Genomic DNA, 17,632 nt, shown 5'->3' with positions numbered 1-17,632 from the left:
TAACTTTATGGTCATGGTTGCAGCGGCGCCAATAAAAATGTTATATTACTGCAGCAATACGAACATAAGGATATATATCTGCTCTCTGTTTGTTAATTCATGATCTGAGCTCCTCTTCATTTTTACGAGGCAGAATCCAAAGGTAACATTTCATTACTTAAACAGTTTTATTCTGATTTTATTACATTGATTGAAGCCTGGGTTTGGAATTGATACCAGGCAAAGTGTCTTTGCGTTTATAAATGAGAACGTTACCCTTCTGCCGATGATGGGCGAAAAAGTTATGTAGGATATGGGTGACACTAGGAGCCTCTGATGTACGGTGATACCGCTGCTTTATGGATCAGGTGCGCTTATATATAAACCTATATTGCATCACGGAGGAGTAAACTCTATCACAAGGAAACGTGAATTATGGAAGATTTTTAGACACTTTTTAATCCCACTTGGAGAAGAGCTCAAAACACGACGTGGGCATAAAAAAAAAATAGAGAGAGAACAGCTTGTTTTATTGTTATGATTTCTTTCAAATAATACAAAACTGCAAAATAAGGTAAAATAGTAAAAGCCAGACAAAAAGAGCGCTTGGAGCATAAATAAAGATTACAAATGGGTCGGGGACTCACCGGATATTGACTCAGATCACTATACTGTTATTATGACATAAGATTAATTTCAAGGGGGCTGTCTGGTTTTGAAACCACAATGTCTAATACTCTTTGAGAAATTCTGACATGGGGCTTGTTCACACGATTTAAAAAAAAAAAATCCAACTTCAATTTTCTTAAAGTGATTGTCCACTATCTGAACAACCCCTTTTTACATAAAAGAGTCCCCCTTATAAAATAAAAATACAATGTAATCACCTCCGGTATTGGTGCTGTTCCAGCGATGTATCTTGAAAAAGAGCCTGAAAAGATTTAAAATTGACATGTAAAAAATAATAATAAATATAATGCTGCTCACTGGACTAATCAGGGAAAGCGACACAAGTTGAGCCCCACTTATCTGATATTGATGGCCCATCCTAAGGAAAAGTTAAATTTTTATTTAAAGATTAATTTTCATGTAATATATGCCATTCATTATTATTTCATATTTAGATTGGAGCCTGCGGATAAGAAAACTGTGCAGGAAATCACAATGTCGCAACAGAATAAGACAATTAACTGCTAAAATAGAACACCGAGCTGATAAGTGAGAGCTGAATGATTGTCTCATGCCATTTTTTTAAAAAAAATAACCCCAAACATTTCATTTAAAACAGATATTCTGGGTGATTCCTCAAACCAGACCTGAGAACAGGGATTCAAAGAAAGCCAAAGATTGAATCATTGTCATGCACCTCCTTTCATTTTAAGGGGTGATTCATAAGTCTGTGAAAATCAGTCTGAGCACTGAACGCAATCTATGGATTGGCCACGGCTCTCCCAAACTGACCGTGACAGCTTTATAGAAATACATGGAACTATAATGCTCGGGTCGGGAGCATTGCGGCCCGTGCTCACACCGATTTGTATGGACAGCTGAATGAGCTCTTGTGTGCTCTCTGAGTTTTTCATAAAGTAGAATGGATGTATTCACACCTCTGCTAAAATCACAGATCTGAGAATGAGATCCATGTCACCAGTGGCATAGCTAAAGTCTGATGAGTCCTGGAGAAATAAGTGAACCTGGGCCCCCTGCATGTTGGTCAGATGTATGGACTTTTGTAGCGTATATATGTCTCCCATCATGGTATATACAGTACATCCCCCATTCTGTGTCCCTTCCTGGCATATACTTCCCCCATCCTGGGCCCCTTTCTGGTATATATGTCCCCCAACCTGGTATATATGTCTAGTATCATGGTATGAACATCCCCCATTCTGTGTCCCTTCCTGGCATATACTTCCCCCATCCTGGGCCCCTTTCTGGTATATATGTCCCACAACCTGGTATATATGTCTAGTATCATGGTATGCACATCCCCCATCCTGTGTCCCTTCCTGACATATATTTCCCCCATCCTGGGCCCCTTTCTGGTAAATATGTCCCCCAATCTGGTATATATCTCTAGTATCATGGTATATACCTCTCCCATTCTGGGCCCCTTCCTGGTATACTTGTCTTGCATCACAATTTATATGTCCCCAATCCTGGGCCCCTTCCTGGTATATATGTCCCCCATCATGGTATATATGTCCCCCATCCAAGGTCCCTTTCTGGTACCTATGTCCCCCATGCTGGGTCCATTTTTTGTATATATGACACCGTCCTGGTATATACAATATATGTCTTCCATCCTAAGCCATTATCTGGTATATATGTCCCCCATCCTGTGCCTCTTTTTGGTATATATGTCCCCCATCATGGTATATATGTCCCTCATCCAAGGTATCTTTCTGGTACATATGTCCCCCACATTGGGCCCCTTTCTGGTATATATGACACCGTCCTGGTATATACGATATATGTCTTCCATCCTAAGCCCTTATCTGGTATATATGTCCCCCATCCTGGTATATATGTCCATTTTCCTGGGTCCCTTTCTGGTACATAGGTCCTCCATCCTGCATCCCTTTCTGTTATATATTATGGTATATATATCCCCAATCCTGGGCCCCTTCCTGGTATATATGTCTTGCATCATGGTACATATGTCCCCCATCCTGGGCCCCTTTCTAGTATATATATATCCCCATCCTTGGCCCCTTTCTCGTACATTTGCCCCGCATCCTGGGCCCCGTTCTAGTATATATATCCCTCATCCTGGTATATATGTCCCCCCTCCTGGGCCCCTTTCTTGTACATATGTCCCCTATCCTGGGCCCCTTTCTTGTGTATACATCCACCATCCTGGTACATATGTCCCCCATCCTGGGTCCTTTTCTTGTATATATATCCACCATCCTGGTACATATGTCCCCATCCTCTTTTTGGTATATATGTCCCTCATCCTGGTATATAAGTCCCCCATTCAGGGACCCTATTTGGTATATATGTATATATGTCCCCTGTTCTGCCTTTGCATAAAAAACCAAAACATTCTTCTTACCTTCCCTCGCTCCCGTGATGTGTGGTGTCCTCTTTTGTAGCAAGTACAGCGCCCCAGAGTCCTGGTTGTTGCAGTAATGTTGCTCTTCCACCAGGGGGAGTGATATTACGTCTGATGGTACTAAAAGAGTTCACCTTGCCAGGTATCACAGTCACACACTACACTTCACACTCCGGTCCACCAGGGGGAGCCTTGCTTCTATCTATTAGGGCACTCCTCACACACGGGTAAAACTGGTGGGTTGGATAGGAAGTGAGGGAGAAGCAGACTGGGCTTGGACCCGATAACATCGAGTCGGAAGCTACCTGGGTTAGACCCAGAGAGAACCTGTCAAGCAGACAGGGAAAGGAGGAGGAACATCTGAGCTGCAGACAGAGGTCAAGCACGAGATAGAATGTTACGGAGCTGCGCCTGCACTCCATTGCGGCAGCATCCTAAGAAAGGACACGAAGCGAAGTATATTGTGGAGAGTGAGCAACGGAGTCACAGCACAAGGAGATAATACCGGGAGGAGTTCTGCCCCAAGATCGGCAGCCTCCTTCTGAGGCGCATAGCAGGTGGCCGGAACACCGAGGGAGTAATTGACTCTACGTATTACTTCAGAGACCGGCAGGACAGTCAATTCCAAGTTGGTTGCCCGACCTTAATACCTAAGAAGACACAGAGTCAAATTGTGGGAGAGGGGCGTCTCTAGGGTCCCTATAAATAAGCTCCAGGCCTACCCCGTCATACGGGTTGTCCTATCCATACCATCTGGGGGAGAGAGAGAGAACATCAGAAACATTCACGAAAGTTGTGAGGACTATCCCGTGGTGCTCAGCAGGGACGTACTACAACACACAGGCGCTAGTAGGAAGGCTACTGATTTCCACCTGGATAAGGGAACTCTGGATGTGCCTTCGGACTGGCCGGACTCTGCCTGCCCTGTGAACGGTACTCTGGACAGTGGATGCTGAAGTCTTCAGTAAAAGGTAAAGAGACTGCAACCTTTGTGTCCTCGTTATTCATTGCGCCTTACAACGTCCACCATCACTACCTACACATCAGGGAAGCCCTGGGGACATACTTCACCTGTGGGAAGGTATACCATCTAGCTGCCATTCCATCACCCCAGCGGACCCCTAGCAGCGTCGGTCACCCTGACCGAATACCACAGGTGGCGTCACGAACATTATACAGACTACACCTTTAATTGGACGCCCCTCAAAGGGCCACGGAACGGGTCGGGCCACCATGAAATCCCCCCCAAACCGAAGGACCCGGTACCGAGTACCCCATTGCCCTTACGCATGGGGGCGCTCCACAGGCACAACTGCCTTGTGCTGCAATACATTTCAGCTGAATGTGCATACTCGGACGCACATCCAGCTGAAGTAGGCGCTGGCATAGTCGGGCCCCACTTCACTTCTGGGCCCTGTCGCAACCTGTGCGATCACATTCATTACGCCACTGTGTGTCACTTGGAGCAGGTCCTACTCTGATCCAATTTGGGACTCAGACTCGGCCATTCAAGTCGTTGAGGATCCGTGAGCTTTCAAATTGCTTCCGTTTTGCACCCATGACTTATGGATCTATTTCATATATTTGTATTTTCATTATATGTTTGGTCTACTCTTGACTATAAAAAATACCCCAGTCAATTTGGCTCATGTGAAATTGAATCCGGCTGGGGCACTCGTGTTTCTGGTTTCTTTATGAACCAGTGAGTTCTTGTCCCATTTTTTCCTTTTTTTTCTTTTTTCGCCTTCTCTTTTCGTTTGGTGTCTATATTTTCTCTGTGAATAGAAACAAAAATAAATAATATCAGTATTACATAATAATAATATTAATATGTTTTCTACATTCAAATGTAATAATTGCTGTTGGAGAAAATAGCGCAGAATAGGGTCTTATCCGAGAATATTCGAGGTTAATACAATGAAATTGTACTCACCAAATGGAGCTGTTATTAGAGCATATGGGATTATCCCCTGCAGCAGATCCACCAGTCACTGGGTGACAGAGTTATATAGATGAATGGGAAAGTATGTGGCATATGCTGATGAAGAGGTCACTGTACCTCGAAACGCATTGAATAAACTGCACTTTAGTTCGTGAATATTTCTGGATCTTCAGTTATCCGGCAGCGCAGGTCAAATCCACGCTTTCCCATTCATCGATATTCAAATGCAAGCATATTATGTGTTTTGTCGCTGAACTCTGACATTGTCTGTCAGGTGATTATATTGGCGCCCAAATTTGAATCCTTTGTCTATTTAAAGGTTTGAAGTGTCTGTATCTGTACATTTGTGGTATTTCCTGATGAAGAAGTCTCAGTACTTTGAAACGCGTTGAATAAAACCACATTTTATTTAATATACCGGATCTTCAGTTATTCAGCAGTGCAGAATAAGTCCACTTTTTTTCCCCAATTTCTTAGGCTGGGGTCAGAATGTCCGAAGAAAGTTGCCAATTTTTTTCATACTGCCAGAACAATACGTACTTCTCATGCCTCCAGCCCTTTGGCCTTGAACACTCACTACCATTATCTTGATATATATCTATCTGATCTAATTAGGAAGCGCTCCCCTTTTTGTATGACAAGTCCTTTCTCATGCTGGGCTGGTCCCAAGCAAATTTTCTGTATCTGTTCCTGTACACTACTTCCTACAACTACTAAGCCCACCACTGCATATGTCCCTTCTTTAATCTAACCTCTAAGGCCTCTTTCACACTCCCTTTTTTCCAATCTGCACAGGATCCGTGGAAATGACGGATCCTGTGCAGATTGGAAAAAACGGGTGCACTGGGCCCGTTTTTCTGACGGACCATTGAGGCTATGTGCACCTGTTGTGTATGCGTCTTCGCAGCGGTTTTCCACTGCAAAAACGCATACACAACCCATGTTAAAAAAAATTTTTTTAAAAATCGCAATATTCTCACCTTCCGGCTTCCCGCTCAGCGTTACCGATGCTCACTTACTGGGAACGGCAGCTGCCGGGAGCATCTCAAGCATCGATAGCGCTGCGTGGGACGCCAGAAGGTGAGAATATTGCGATTTTTTTATTTTTTTTTATTTTTAACATTATATCTTTTTACTATTGATGCTGCATAGGCAGCATCAATAGTAAAAAGAGAGAGAGAGCAAGAGAGAATTTCCCTGACGGGAAATTCTTCCACGCATGCTCAGTTTAAAAAGATGGTATCCGACGCTGGATTCCTGTTTTTCACAGTCAGCGACGGATCCTGCGTCCATAGGCTTCCATTATAGCCAACGACGGGCACCGTCACTAAGAGATTTTCCGACGTGCAGAAAAAACGTTCCTCTGTGCGTTTTCTCTGCCCGACGGACAGCAATTTTACACCGGATCCAGTGCACGCCGGATGAAACGTGTGGCCATCCATCACAATCCGTCGCTAATACAAGTCTATGAGGAAAAAAAAATGCATCCTGCGGGCAAAATCGCAGGATCCATTTTTTTAACAAAACAACGCATTATGACAGGCGATAAAAGACGGAAGTGTGAAAGAGGCCTAAGCCATGTACTAAATCATATGTCATAAATTTGCCTCTATACTTTCCCTATGCACTACACATTACTAACATTGTACATTGGTTACATGGTATTACAGGAACTGCATACATTAGTGCTTATAAGATTCTATGCATTTTCACATGCTAAATTATTCAATAGAAATACAGTACAATCACATTTCACAGCACACATTTTATAAACGATTTTCAGGAAAGAAGGCACATGACAGTCCCTGTCATACTGTAACGTGCACAAAATGAGTTTTTATGAGGAGTGCTTTGGAGCGACCAGAAAAATGCCTGAAACGTCACTGAAAAAAATCTTTGAAAGACTCCTCATTTTTATTGTAAACCACTTTGCTGTTCATATGTTCAGTCTTTTGATCATTTTTCTTCACCTTCAGGTTTGGAAAAATGTCTGGTGGGAAAAATGAAGTGAATGTCGCTTTTTTTTTTTAAGCATCTCCTGATGGAAAATGCTCCAAACTAGGCATTGTGCACTGCTTTAAATGCTGGCAAAAATTCAGGAAAAAATGCTAGAAAAACTCTTCAATAATGAATCATTAAATGAAAAACTCTTGAAGCAGCTTCCACTACAAAACTCGTCATTTTTGACCTCCCCAAAATCTCTGTGTACATGTAACCTAAGGGTTCATTCACACTTTTTTTTTTTTTTCTTTGTTTGTGGCAAAATGTCAGCATTCTATTTTTCACGTTTTTAGTTGTTCCCGGAAGCGTTATGTTTACTTTTTTTTTATTAACATTTCCCTGTTTTATTAGTGTTTTTCTAATGTTTTTCTAAATCTATCACGCAATTAAAAAAAACTGTTTTTTTCTAAGGCGAAGAAGATGCTTAAAAAATACTCAAAAGGACGCCATTTTTCATTAGCCTTCCCATTGATTTCTATAGTAAAATTTGGAGCTTCTTTGTTTTCGTATATTCTTATTGATTTATATTATAATAGGAAAGGTAAGGTGAGAATGGGGAAACATAGGAAAAAAATTGTTAAATTGGTGGGGATGGGGGGACATCGCTTCTTTGTAACCTTATGGAACATATAAAATTAACGACCCCTATTGTCATTTCTTCTCATTTCCATATAGTACCCCTTTAAGTAAGATAGAAAAGTTTCAGATTTCACGCTTTACTAAGCAGTGCTCCACATACAGTCTGCTCTGCCCCTCCCCACCCTCTATTAAGTATTTTCTTATACCACTTCAATAGTCTATATAAAAGTAAGATACTAATTTAATAACCCAGGCACCAGATTTAAATTAATTAGATTTTGCAATAAAACAGTGAGGTAGGAATTTACATGAAAATGACTCTCTCTGAATATAGCAATGGCGGCTTGTGTGTCTACCAGAACCAATTAAGTTCAGAAACAAAAGGCATGCTGTCTCAGCATGCAGGCTGCCTTGTAATGAAAAGGTGTTTATAAAAAGGCGCGTTGGAGATAAAAAATAAGATGATATGGGACATTCCAGCCATCTGCAAGTAAATAAAATGGAATGAATAATTATTGGATGTGGTAAAAGAAAGCAGTTTTAATTGGAATGAGTACACTTTGGGGAGCCCATTCCAAAAGCAAGGCAGTTGCGTGCCAACGTTTTACTACTAAGGGCGGTAAAAGTCAGAACGGAGTCAGGATTGCACTGACGGAAAGAAGGAAGAAAGTGGTTGACACTGCATTAAATCTCTGTTAATTAACAATTAATAGCACTGGCTGCTTAAGATATTATCGGGGAGGGAATTACATAACAAGTGTATAGAATAGGCGCTACCCCCCCAAAAAAAATCTTTTGGACTCACATAAAAATAATAAGATGATAAAACAAGGCAGAAAGCAGCAATTTTCGGAATTCGGTGTAATAATATGTTCTTTTAAAGTTCAATCGTTGCAACTTGTGTATTATAAAAATTTCAAGCCGGCTTTTATTTATAGCTGATATTTTATGTGCGGCTTCGGATTTTCTGCTTTGTGCAAAAATAAATAAATAAAAAATACAATCACAATGACCTGGATGAATCCTTGTTTTAAAAAGATTAGAGTTTAATGTAATACCTAGGGCAAAGAGAATCAAAATGAATAGTGCCGGCCTAGAAAGTGATGAAAGAAAGTTTTGGTCAGATCATGAGTGTGTTCATCTCTCTCTCTCTCTCTCTCTCTCTCTCTCTCATCTGGACGCTGCGTTTTTTATGCATGCTGCTCAACGCTGAGACAAAAACTCAGCGTTTCCTGAACGTGGACACATACCCTTAGAGAAAGTGTTTGTTGGAGACAAAGTGAAGTTCAAGGTGCAGTGGGCCGGAAGCACTGTGTCTGGAGGTATGAGGTCATACAAAACTCACTACAGACATTCCTGCAACAACCTGAGCCTAAGGCTATGTGTCCACGTTCAGTTTTGCTTCAGGCTTTGGTCAGGATTTTATACAAGTAAAATCCTGACCAAAAATGCACCTGAGGTCACTGGCAGGTCACCTGCGGTGTTCCTGCGTGTTTTGCTCATTGTAGCAACATGCTGCGTTCTTAAAAAACGCACCGCATGTGCGTTTTCGCGGGAAAAACGCATGCGTTTTTTCCTGCACAGTGGAGACGGGATTTCATTAAATCCCCTCCACTATGCTGTAACATCTGGACGCTGCGTTTTTGACGCTGCGGCTCAGTGTTTCCTGAACGTGGACACATACCCTAAGGCCGTGTGTCCACGGTAAGTAAACGCTGCGTGTTTGACGCTGCAGCGTCAAACACGCAGCGTCCAGATGTTCCAGCATAGTGGAGGGGATTTTTAGAAATCCCGTGTCCACTATGCGTGGAAACCCACACGCGGCGGGCCTGCGACTCCGGACATGCTGCGCGTCTTTTCAGATCGCAGCATGTCCGTGCGTCGCCGCAGGTAATATCACAGGGCCCTATGGCGAGGGGTGCGATGATCCCGGATGTGTACTGTACACAGTTCAGGTTTGCTTCAGGATTTGGTCAGGATTTTATGCAAGTAAAATCCTTACCAAAACTGCACCTGAGGTCACTGGCAGGTCACCTGCGGTGTACCTGCGTGTTTTGCTCATTGTAGCAACATGCTGCGTTTTGAAAAAATGCACCGCGCATGCGTTTTCGCGGCAAAAATGCATGCGTTTTTTAACGCATAGTGGAGTTGGGATTTCATGAAATCCCCTCCACTATGCTGTAACATCTGGACGCTGCGTTTTTGACGCTGCGGAAAAACGCAGCGTAAAAAACGCAGCGTTTCCTGAATGTGGAAACATACCCTAAGGCTCCAGTTGGGGGCTATGGACAGCACCAACAAACCTTCCGTACAGAGAAAGATGGACATGAAACCACGTGAGGGAAACTTAGCAGATCTTGGGAATACTGTGGTGCCGGGTGAGGAATCCCTAGGGCTAACAGGATCTGTTAAAGTAGGGATAGTCCAAGCTGAATGTAAGAAAATGCTTGAAATGTACTGTGTTGGTGGAACAAGAACTAGAGGGTGTCTGATACATGCTGCCCGTGGATTGCATCCTTTCCTGGTGGTCAAAAGCAACTTTTTTTCAAACAGAAGAAGCTTTAGGAATCGCTTCTTTTCTCTGAAGTTTTGGGTTCCTTCTTTTAATGTCTTTTTGTCATTTCCTCAGTGCTTTTATTTTACATTTTTTCAAACTTTTTTGTTGCATTTTTTGTTTCTTTTTGGGGATCTTTTTATATATTTTTTTTTTATTTCATTAAGCAATGAAGGTGGCGCTAGCACTTTTTAAGCAAAAAACAAACATTCAAAAAGATACCTGGGCATCTACTTAGCCTTCCCATGACTTCTGTTGTAAACTATTAAACATTTTCCTAGCGGATAGTACCAGAACAATGTAAAAGATCCTTTGAAAGCCTGAAGTCCAAACATATGAACAGCAAGTCTTTTACACATAGAGAATTAATAGGTTCATTCTTTTTAGTTGTTTGTGTTTTTTGCATTCTAGTGGGAAGTTAGTATCTGTTATTTTTATATTACACTGGGGTGTTCAGTTTTTAAGAAGGTGTGGCCGGGTAGTGGACAACCCCTTTGAGGGTTGGGACACAATATGTTTATGATCACTGTCGGGAACACATGCAAACAGTTTCAATAGACATGATGAATGCCTAGCATCCATTCACCATTTCAAAAAACGATAACCTCCTAGTATCAGTTTTCATAGTGGTCTTCTGTATAGGAAAGAGCAGACTATGGAGATTTCATGTACCGTAAAACAACAGTATGCAGACATATATTGGCCAGATGGAGGCTAAAAGAACTTAATGGAAAAGCTGACAATGCATACTCTTGGCAAATATGCAGTGTGTACTTAGCCGAAGAGTGGTTTGCAATGTCGGCGGTGTTATGAACCAATTTTGCAATGTGGTTGTGTCAATGTAGCACCCTAAGGTCTTGTTCACATGCCTGTATTTTCGGTACAAGTGCGATCTGACAAAAACATTGGATCACACTAGGAGCAATGTTATTTTATGGGGTTGTGCACATGTCCAATTTTTTTCTAGGAACAAGGTGGTCCCAGGAAAAAACTCGCAGCATGCCTAAGTTACATAAGATTACCGAATTGCACTCGGCCATGCAAGTCAATTGGTATATATATATATGTATATACATATATATATATATATATATATATATATATATATATATATACAGTATATATATATATATATATATATATATATATAATAATAATCTTTATTTTTATATAGCGCTAACATATTCCGCAGCGCTTTACAGTTTTGCACACATTATCATCATTGTCCCCGATGGGGCTCACAATCTAATATATATATATATATATATATATATATATATATATATATATATATATATAATTGTCTAAGGGTTTTTCCGTCTGTCTGTCTGTCCTGGAAATCCCGCGTCTCTGATACGACGGGCACAGTATCGACGTAGATGTCATAATGGTTGCCATGGCGACGATGTCATAAAGGTTGCCTCGACCAATCAGTGACGGGCACAGTCTGCCGCGAATTCTGGAATCATCATTGTCCATATACTACGGGGACATGCATATTCTAGAATACCCGATGCGTTAGAATCGGGCCACAGTCTAGTATATATATATATATATATATATATATATATATATATATATATATATATATATATACACTCACCGGCCACTTTATTAGGTACACCTGTCCAACTTCTTGTTAACACTTAATTTCTAATCAGCCAATCACATGGCGGCAACTCAGTGCATTTAGGCATGTAGACATGGTCAAGACAATCTCCTGCAGTTCAAACCGAGCATCAGTATGGGGAAGAAAGGTGATTTGAGTGCCTTTGAACGTGGCATGGTTGTTGGTGCCAGAAGGGCTGGTCTGAGTATTTCAGAAACTGCTGATCTACTGGGATTTTCACGCACAACCATCTCTAGGGTTTACAGAGAATGGTCCGAAAAAGAAAAAAAATCCAGTGAGCGGCAGTTCTGTGGGCGGAAATGCCTTGTTGATGCCAGAGGTCAGAGGAGAATGGGCAGACTGGTTCGAGCTGATAGAAAGGCAACAGTGACTCAAATCGCCACCCGTTACAACCAAGGTAGGCCTAAGAGCATCTCTGAACGCACAGTGTGTCGAACTTTGAGGCAGATGGGCTACAGCAGCAGAAGACCACACCGGGTACCACTCCTTTCAGCTAAGAACAGGAAACTGAGGCTACAATTTGTACAAGCTCATCGAAATTGGACAGTAGAAGATTGGAAAAACGTTGCTTGGTCTGATGAGTCTCGATTTCTGCTGCGACATTCGGATGGTAGGGTCAGAATTTGGCGTAAACAACATGAAAGCATGGATCCATCCTGCCTTGTATGGAGCATCTTTGGGATGTGCAGCCGACAAATCTGCGGCAACTGTGTGATGCCATCATGTCAATATGGACCAAAATCTCTGAGCAATGCTTCCAGCACCTTGTTGAATCTATGCCACGAAGAATTGAGGCAGTTCTGAAGGCAAAAGGGGGTCCAACCCGTTACTAGCATGGTGTACCTAATAAAGTGGCCGGTGAGTGTATATATATATATACACACACACCCTGGCCATCATAAATGTCTGTAATACTCTATACATCGAAAACTACAACTTCCAACTTTACACCCACTACTAGACATGATCATAATACTGTTCTACTATGTTTAAATATTCAACACTGCAACCCCCGACATGTCCTGACCATTTCACATGACTATAATACAATTCTATTATACCTAATAGATAAAATACTACAGCTCCCACCATGTCCTGACCATTATACATGCCCATAATACAATTCTATTATACCTAATAGATAAAATACTACAACTCCCAACATGACCCGACCATTATACATGGCCATAATAAAATTCTATTATACCTAATAGATAAAGTACTACAACTCCCAACATGACCCCACCATTGGACATGCCCATAATACAATTCTATTATACATAATAGATAAAACACTACAACTCCCAACATGACCTGACCATTGGGCATGCCCATAATACAATTCTATTATACCAAATAGATAAAACACTACAACTCCCAACATGACTCCACCACTGGACACGACGATATTACAATTCTTTTTCCGTAACTATCCTTTGCAGGAGTCTTCGGTCCCGTGGTCCGTGAATGTTTTTATTAATTTGCTGTTTTTCTTCCACAGGCCATGATTCAGCTGCGGCCGTTCATTCTTTATCTTACTTATACCTTGCACAAGTGTCTTATTGATCAGTTGTAGCTTCATTGGTTTCGTTCTTCCTCTACCCTTGGCTTCTGATAAACTACGCTCATATATATCTCCATTAGCGAAGGTGCTAAATGTTTATTTATCATGGCACAAAAAGCAGAGGCTTATTGTTTGCAGTTTGTGGTTACAGCTAATGAAAGAGAAAAAGGTCTATAAGTCATGTCTTAAGTCCATTGGCGTGCAACCTGCGGACCTCCGCTACTCAAGAAACGAAAACTCTCAACAAGCTCTGACGGGAGAAGATGGGGCATCATAGAAAAATTTACATTCACCCTACCGACTAAATCAGCCTGAACTGGGCCTCCCACAGCATAGACATGGGTTTACCTTATGGCAAAATCACCAATGCTTATGGGTAGGAAAATATTTTCCAATTACTCCCAATAATGCATTGAAAAAAACAGAATGTTAATAAATTATTGGGTGTCATTATAAAATATTTTCCTACAAATAAACACAGATTACTGATAGTTCTCCACCTGCTAAACTTCCCACCTACCCGTAGCCCCTACTGGTTCAGTGTCTGCCATGATACGGGTATATTATGCCTGTGGAAGATGTAGACCTTATACAAGCTACTAGTTGGATGTTGAAAGACAGTTAGAATATCAGGATCTTGAAATGTTTTTATTATTATTAACAACTAGCTGAAGAGCCCGGCGTTGCCTGGGCATAGTAAATATCTGTGGTTAGTTATAGCACCTCACTTCTCTTATTTTCCCATCACGCCTCTCATTTTCCCCATCACATCTTTCATTTTCCCCCTCACATCTCTCATTTTCTCCCTCACACCTCTCATTTTCCCCCTCACTCCTCTTATTTTCCCCCTCACTCCTCTCATTCCCCCCTAACACTTGTCATTTCGACCTCACATCTGTCATTTTCCGATCACTCCACTATTTTCCCTCAATCCTCTCATTTTGCACTCACACCTTTTCATTTTCACCTCACACCTCTCATTTTCACCTCAGTATATACATGTTTGTCATCTCCCTTATATATAGTATACACCTGTATGTCATCTCCTGTATATAGTATATACCTGTATGTCATCTCCCCTGTATATAGTATATACCTGCTGTGTGTCATCTCCCCTGTATATAGTATATACCTGTATGTCATCTCCTCCTATATATAGTATATACCTGTATGTAATCTCCTCCTGTATATAGTATATACTGTACCTGTGTGTCATCTCACCTATATATAGTATATATCTGTGTGTCATCTCCTCCTGTATATAGTATATACCTGTATGTCATCTCCTCCTATACATAGCATATACCTGTATGTCATCTCCTCCTGTATATACTATATACCTGTATGTAATCTGCTCCTGTATATAGTATATACCTGTGTGTCATCTCCTCCTGTATATAGTATATACCTGTATGTCATCTCCTCCTGTATGTAGTATGTACCTGTATGTCATCTCCTTTTCTATATAGTATATACCTGTGTGTCATCTCTCCTGTATATAGTATATACCTGTGTGTCATCTCCTCCTGTATATAGTATATATCTGTATGTCATCTCCTCCTGTATTAGACCTCGTTCACACGTTATTTGGTCAGTATTTTTACCTCAGTATTTGTAAGCTAAATTGGCAGCCTGATAAATCCCCAGCCAACAGTAAGCCCACCCCCTGGCAGTATATATTAGCTCACACATACACATAATAGACTGGTCATGTGACTGACAGCTGCCGGATTCCTATATGGTACATTTGTTGCTCTTGTAGTTTGTCTGCTTATTAATCAGATTTTTATTTTTGAAGGATAATACCAGACTTGTGTGTGTTTTAGGGCGAGTTTCGTGTGTCAAGTTGTGTGTGTTGAGTTGCGTGTGGCGACATGCATGTAGCGACTTTTGTGAGATGAGTTTTGTGTGGCGACATGTGTGTAGCAACTTTTTGTGTCGAGTTGCATGTGACAGGTTAGTGTAGCAAGTTGTGTGCAGCTAGTTTTGCGCATGGCGAGTTTTGCACGTGGCGAGTTTTATGTGTGGTGCCTTTTGAGTATGTGCAAGTTCTGTGTGAGGCAACTTTTGCATGTGTTGCAACTTTTGTGCATGTGGCAATTTTTCCGCGTGTGCAAGTTTTGCGTGTGGCGAGTTTTCCATGAGGTGAGTTTTGCACGTGTGGCAAGTTTTGCATGTGGAGAGTTTTGCGCGTGGCGAGTTTTGAGCGGCGACTTTTGTGTTTCGACTTTTATGTGGCGAGGTTGGTGTATGTGTGGTGAAATGTGCGCTGAGGGTGGTATATGTGTTCGAGCACGTGGTAGTGTGTGGCGCATTTTGTGTGTGTGTTCATATCCCCGTGGTGGTGTGGTGATTATCCCATGTTGGGGCCCCACCTTAGCAACTGTACAGTATATACTCTTTGGCGCCATCGCTCTCATTCCCCCTTGTTCACATCTGGCAGCTGTTAATTTGCCTCCAACACTTTTCCTTTCATTTTTTCCCCATTATGTACATAGAGGCAAAATTGTTTGGTGAATTGGAAAGCGCGGGGTTAAAATTTCACCTCACAACATAGCCTATGACGCTCTCGGGGTCCAGACGTGTGACTGTGCAAAATTTTGTGGCTGTAGCTGCGACGGTTCAGATGCCAATCCCGGACATACACACATACACACATACACACATACACACATTCAGCTTTATATATTAGATAGTAAGTATAATAATTTTTAAAGCAGCATTGATTCCATGGTGCAGAAAATGTAAATGTACAAAATACATGTATAAATTACAATGAACAAACTAAGGCTATGTTCACTCTTTGCGTTCTTGCATCTCTTTTTGCTGCGGTTTTTTTTAATGCAAATTAAAGTCTGCTATTTACAGTACCAGCAAAAAATGTTACTGAAATCTCATGCACACGCCACAGCTTGTTAATTTCTGTAGTGGGGACGCTGTGATATATATTTTCCTGTGTTCACAATGACTGTCAGAGCATGGTGTCTTCCACACTTGTTGTCTAGCAAGCTCCCTTTCTCGCCAGTGGCCACTGATTAGTCCCATGGGAACACATCATAAAAGCCCCATGTGTCCCCCTTTGAAAGTTATAATGCCCCGAATACCGCCATGTAAAGTAATAATACTTCAAATGCCCCTTTGTAAAGTAATAATGCCCCGAGGGCTGTCTTATAAAGTAATAATGGCCTTAGACCCCCTTATAAAAAATTGTGCCTTTTGCATCCTTTATAAAATAATATGGCCAAGTGTCCCCATAAAAAGTAATAACCTCCAAACTACATTATTATAAAGTAGTAATTCCATCAGTATCCCCTGTGACAAAGTCACTGGCAAAGAGCTGGAAGGGAGATATGCTTCACTGAGGCTGTTGGTTTCAGTGATTTAAAACCCAGAAGTTTTGCTCCAGCACACGAAGTGTTGAGAGGGGTTAATCAGCCATCTTGTTTAAGGGCTAGGTTTTTGTGGACAACAATAGAGCAGGTGGGAGGTTGTCCACCTTATCTCCACCCCAGGGTGTGGTCTGGAGCTTAGTTGGCCTCCAGAGGCATTCAGGATTCAGTGTTTTTGGAGAGAGTAACTCCAGTGCTTGTGTTGGTGCTACACTGAACCATGTGGTTTTGCCAACCCTGAGCGGGTGGCTCCCCTAGACGTATGGAATTTGAGATACCATTTTTATTTTGTTTTCCTGCTTTGCACAAAGGGCCATGTTTATGGTAATTCACCATGGTTTAGGCCTCATGTACCTAATAAACTAGTGAAGAATTTAAAGAGACAGTATTCCCATTTCTACTACCGCCGAGTGAGCTGATCTACCACACCCCTTATAAAGTAATTAAACCACAAATGCCTTCAATAATGTCCCCATATAAAGTAATACCCCACCTTAAAAAGTAGAAATGGCTTGAGTGATGCCAATAAAGTAATAATGTTTCTCCATTTCTCCCTTAAAAAGTAATAATGTCACCTCCGTACATCCATACTGTTGAGAGTGGCACTCAGATGGACAGACAGCCACAAGCTACACATGAGGATCCTGTGAGACACAGGTTGGCGACCCCTGTGCTATAATATGAAGTCGCACAACCTGAGAGCTAACAGAAAACCAGCAGAAGTCATAAGGTAGGAAAGAATGTGACACTGATATAATGTAACAAAACATGAGTACAAGATAAGCAAACAAATGAACAAAGCGGGTGACAACCTGGTCACCTATGTGGAAATGAGACAGATTCTGTGTAAACTCTGAAACCTTGAGCATGAGTTTCTCTTACCAGCCCTAATATCCTCAGTCATCTTTTTTAATGCTCTTGAATTGTGACACACGT

At 41.5% G+C, this 17,632-nt stretch overlaps 1 protein-coding gene across 1 annotated transcript in view; it reads right to left on the bottom strand.

The window, feature by feature from the left end:
* LOC143767857 (germ cell nuclear acidic protein-like) overlaps positions 1-13,325 on the bottom strand; it is a 200,487-nt gene extending 187,162 nt beyond the window's left edge. The window contains exon 1 of the mRNA XM_077256380.1: positions 13,289-13,325. Within this exon, the coding sequence (XP_077112495.1) occupies positions 13,289-13,325 (37 nt within the window). The remainder of the gene's footprint in view (positions 1-13,288) is intronic.
* Positions 13,326-17,632: the final 4,307 nt, after the last annotated feature.

Source organism: Ranitomeya variabilis, chromosome 4 (assembly GCF_051348905.1).
Source record: "Ranitomeya variabilis isolate aRanVar5 chromosome 4, aRanVar5.hap1, whole genome shotgun sequence".
In the NCBI taxonomy this organism is placed as follows: domain Eukaryota; kingdom Metazoa; phylum Chordata; class Amphibia; order Anura; family Dendrobatidae; genus Ranitomeya; species Ranitomeya variabilis.
The sequence above is the reverse complement of the archived record's forward strand: the minus strand, read 5'-3'. Positions and strand labels throughout refer to the sequence as shown.